We start from the raw sequence: 4,073 nt of genomic DNA on the forward strand, positions 1-4,073 counted from the left end.
GCTCGACACACGGTGGGTCACACGTCGTCTCAGGAGAGTATCATCTTAGTCGTGTGACACCCTAGCGGGTAAAAGAGCGGGCGTCTCTTGTGAAACGGGCCAAACCGAATCTCGGCCGCACGTGGGGGAGCCGTAGCCTACTAGCGGATGTGCTGACGTCTGACGATTTACAGCTCCTGAAAGAAGCGAACCCTGGCGAGGGCGCGGTGGTACTGTGGTGCGTGTGTGGTGACTATATGTTCGCAACGCGTATGCGGTGCAGTAAGCATTTTGGTTTGGTCGCCGAGCAACATATGTTGCGCCTCAGGGACGCTGTGCCACGAATTGTCCACCCTACTAATCAGGCTCCACGCGGTCGGAGCGCGGCCGCACAGTTGGAAACCTGCGCGATAAACCTTCGCATGGACCGCTGGCGTGAAGGGTTCGGCGCCTCTCCACTAGTGTTGTGATTGTGACTGCCCGGTACCGAACAGAGAGATAGAACTTTCTGCGTTTGTATTTTGTGCCTTTACACGCAACATTACATTACCCCGTCAATCCGCCTGGTGGTCGGACAGAGCACGCGGAAGCGATTGAACGCAGCCGCGTCGGCAACAGTACGCAGGGTGCAGGAACATAATCCGTTCTATCGACTTACTCGGTACGCCAGATCTGATCCAGCGCCAGCGCCCTTGGACACTGGGCCGGCCTTGCATCCTTCTTCCCGACCACCAGGCCTGGAAACACGTCTCTTGCGAAGCCATTGTGGTGGCAGGGTGCGCCCGGGCGCGGACGGCCGCGGTCGGAGAAAGCTTCCGCCGGCGGCAGGGCTGACGGACACGACACAGGAATGTACTGGGAGGAAGGTGCGGCGGCGACGATCGTGACGCGCGCCGTGCAGGTTAGCATTACGGTGCTTTTTGCGAAGGGGAGTTGGAAGTATGCCTCTTTTCTTAACTACCAGCTGTGACGATGCCGACAATCAATGGCTCAGAAGATCGCACCCGAGGTGGGAAGAAAGGACGGGGACGCACAGCTCTCTATTCCGTTCCGTCGGACACGCGGTTGACTGCGGCCGCAGAGGATGGAGAGCAGCCGGAAGGAGGAAGTCTCTTGGCATCCAGAACGTCAAGAAGCGGAATGAGGAGTCGCTCTGGCCGCCGACGTGTTGACTGGCGGGGGGTGCATGGGCTATTGAGGGTTGCCAACGGTGCCATTGCTGTCGGTATATTGCTGATCTCGGTGATGGCCATCCGGCTCGTTATCTGTTCGGGAGCTTCAGGGCTGTACATGGGAATTCGTCAGGGTCCTGTATCCGGAAAGACATCCCGCAGGCTCGCCGATGAAAACGTACCCTTGTTGAGCTCTCCGTCCACATATCGTTCATCTGGACTGTATGGCACCCTTAGCCGCGCTTGTCTCGGCTCTGATGATCCTGTCTTTGGTCCTGGTGATGAAAGACCGGAGCCTGGGCCTGCTTCCGGAGTTTTTGACAGTTCACTGGATGGCGGCCAAGGTGCGTCCTCGGGCAGGGTCCCGCTCTCTCGTCAAGAGAAATGGCAAGCGCGGCTGAGGAATCATACATTCCTACTAGGTTTCGCCATCCTCGCATTATGCCTTGCAGGTTTTCTCTCTTTCTTTGTCGGTCTTTCGACAGGAGCTACCGGCAACGCCGACGCTCCCTCAATAACCATATACGTATTTGCCGGACTGGCCTTTACGCTGGTGATTCCCTTCTTGTACAGATTTTGGCGAGAGATTTACCCCCCGTTATACCAACCAATAGGGCAACAGGAGGTTCGGCTGTAAGCCGTCAGTGTGGGATTCCCAGGAGGTGGTACGTGGAGAGTGTTGATTCGCGACAGCAGGACGGCCTAAACGGGACGTCTACAGATCAGTAGGCATTGGCTTGTTTGACGTGGCTTTGTGAGCCTGTCTGTCTGCTTTCGTTCCTCGGTACAGCGGAGCTTTGTGTGTTTCAGTGTGTGTGATAACCCCGAAAAACGTTAGACACGAGGCGCATCCTCATCGTACACTGTGGGGAGGAAACCGCTTTGCTGACGATTCACAGGTTGCAACGTTATGTCAGCTTCCATATATGTCGCTTTTTTCCCTCCGTCTACCCCTCCCTAGTTTAGAATTCTCAGGCTGTGATACCTCCCTCGTCGTTGTGGTCGCTACCCGAGAGGAGGAAGACAGGTGCGACTGCTCAAGTCGGGGGACCTGTCATGTGAACGGCAGCTGTCATTCCGAGAGTGCGCATGACTTTTTCAGAGGCGGCTTCAGACAGCGCGTTGTGCGCCAGAATGCGCTGCTGGCTGTCGCGCAACACTCTTGAAACGCAGGCTATACGCATGGGACGTGGGCAAGGCGACTTTTTTGCCGGTCTCTAGTCCTGTAATGCTACACCAACGCGAGTCTTCGTCGCTTTTTTGTTGACTCCTGTCTTCGGCGTTGGTACCAGAGCGGCCGCTAGTCGCTACGCGCGACTGGGGGCTGGTGTTTGCGCAGCATTCCACTGAAGTGTCGGAGCCGTGTATGTTGATGTGTGGACAACCGGGGAGGCGTAAACGATTCCTTTGTCATCGTAGTTGTCGCGGTTTCGGCCCACGCAGAGACTGGAGGACTTTGAAACGAAGCGAGGAGCATCCCACAAGTTACACGCTTGTCCATTGGCATATCATGCCTCGAAGCGTTACCTGTGGACCCGTCAGGAGAAGGTGGTAGATCTGCTTTTGTGTGGACAGGCACTGTCCCGGCGCAGCGACCCGTAGTACTACCCAGGCAGACGGTTGGGGGAGGTACAGGGGTATTTCCTGAAAACCTTACTACACTCAGGCGGTCGGCCGGTCGGCTGTCCTTTCTCGATAACCGTTGAGAACAAAGGCTGGGGTGGGGCAGCAAGTCAGTAGACATATGAGTCTGGCGCCACCGGTGTCACGCCACGCAAACGCGTGACGGAGGAAGGGCGTGGCTTATTGGTTGACGAACTCCGGGAGAGCGCAACGCATGACCTGTGTCTCTTTTCTTCGCCTTCTATTGGGTCTCCACCGAGGTTGGTCCGTACATGCATCCGAGCACGAAGAAAAAAGACCGCCTCTTTCCCGCCCCCTGTCCGCGTAGCCTTCTCTAGGGTTTGTTTGCACGTACCTATGTGTCTCCTCGCACACCTCTTTATACACGAGTACAAAAGTGAGTCTGTACAGGGTTTTTTCGATGCTGCAATCCGGCGTATTTTGCTTCCCCTTCTTGTTCCCAATGAATCTTTAACTGCTTCTACTAGCGGCAGTTTGTCCCGTTACTTATTTCTGATGAATTTTACTGCGGGTGTGAGTAGGTAGGAGGAGAACAAGAGAATGTGTATCCGTTCAGTCGGTTCTGTTTCGTCGAGCTGCATGAAGAGAATAGGTGAGCAGAGAGGATGATGTACGAAGGTGCCATTACCTCATGATTTTTTTTCTTGTCCTTGTGGAAAACAACTCTGTACGCGAAAGTACAACGATCCGAAGAGCGAACTATCATTGTTACAGGCCACAAACAAGATTCGTCCAGTCTGGTAGAAGGCAAACCAGAATTCATTTCGTTGCACGTGTAAGCAGATAGCAGTAGTCGTACCGTGTGCAACGGGAGAGCAAGGGAGGGATTACACACTGAACCAGACAGCATTTGTGACCTTTCGTTGCCGCATACGGAAGCTCTTGTTTGCGCGAACGAGTTTTCCTAAAGATTCCTCACTGCTATTTAGAGCGTAGGTTGCCTTTGTGAAAGAGGACTGAGCCAAAGAACGCGTCTGCATCTATGCTGCCCCGGGTTTCATTGTTCCCGTGTTACAAGATCAGGTGCGGTGGTGAGTCGCTCACAGCCGCAAAACGACCTACCGAATGGAAGTGGAGATGACCGATAAGAGGTAGTTCAGCCAACATACCCGGAGTACCGAACTACGGAAAGAAGAGCGCGTTTCGACTGTACTGGACAGAGCGAGTATCTCCTGCGCTCTCCCCGTTCTTTGCAGTTCTGTTGAAAGAAAATACCTGTCTACAGAAGAACACGACGCATATTCTCTCTCAGCCTTCGTTTCTACAAAGGCTGCTGGA

The 4,073-nt window shown here is 54.5% G+C and overlaps 1 protein-coding gene across 1 annotated transcript; it reads left to right on the plus strand.

The window, feature by feature from the left end:
* The first annotated feature begins 651 nt into the window (after nt 1–651).
* On the plus strand, nt 652–3,393 carry CSUI_010663 (uncharacterized protein). Its single transcript, XM_068070765.1, has one exon. It carries the CDS (start codon nt 952–954, stop codon nt 1,786–1,788), a length of 837 nt encoding a protein of 278 aa, XP_067917259.1. The 5' UTR covers nt 652–951; the 3' UTR covers nt 1,789–3,393.
* The last annotated feature ends 680 nt before the right edge of the window (nt 3,394–4,073 follow it).

Source organism: Cystoisospora suis (assembly GCF_002600585.1).
Source record: "Cystoisospora suis strain Wien I chromosome Unknown contig_7945, whole genome shotgun sequence".
Taxonomy (NCBI): domain Eukaryota; phylum Apicomplexa; class Conoidasida; order Eucoccidiorida; family Sarcocystidae; genus Cystoisospora; species Cystoisospora suis.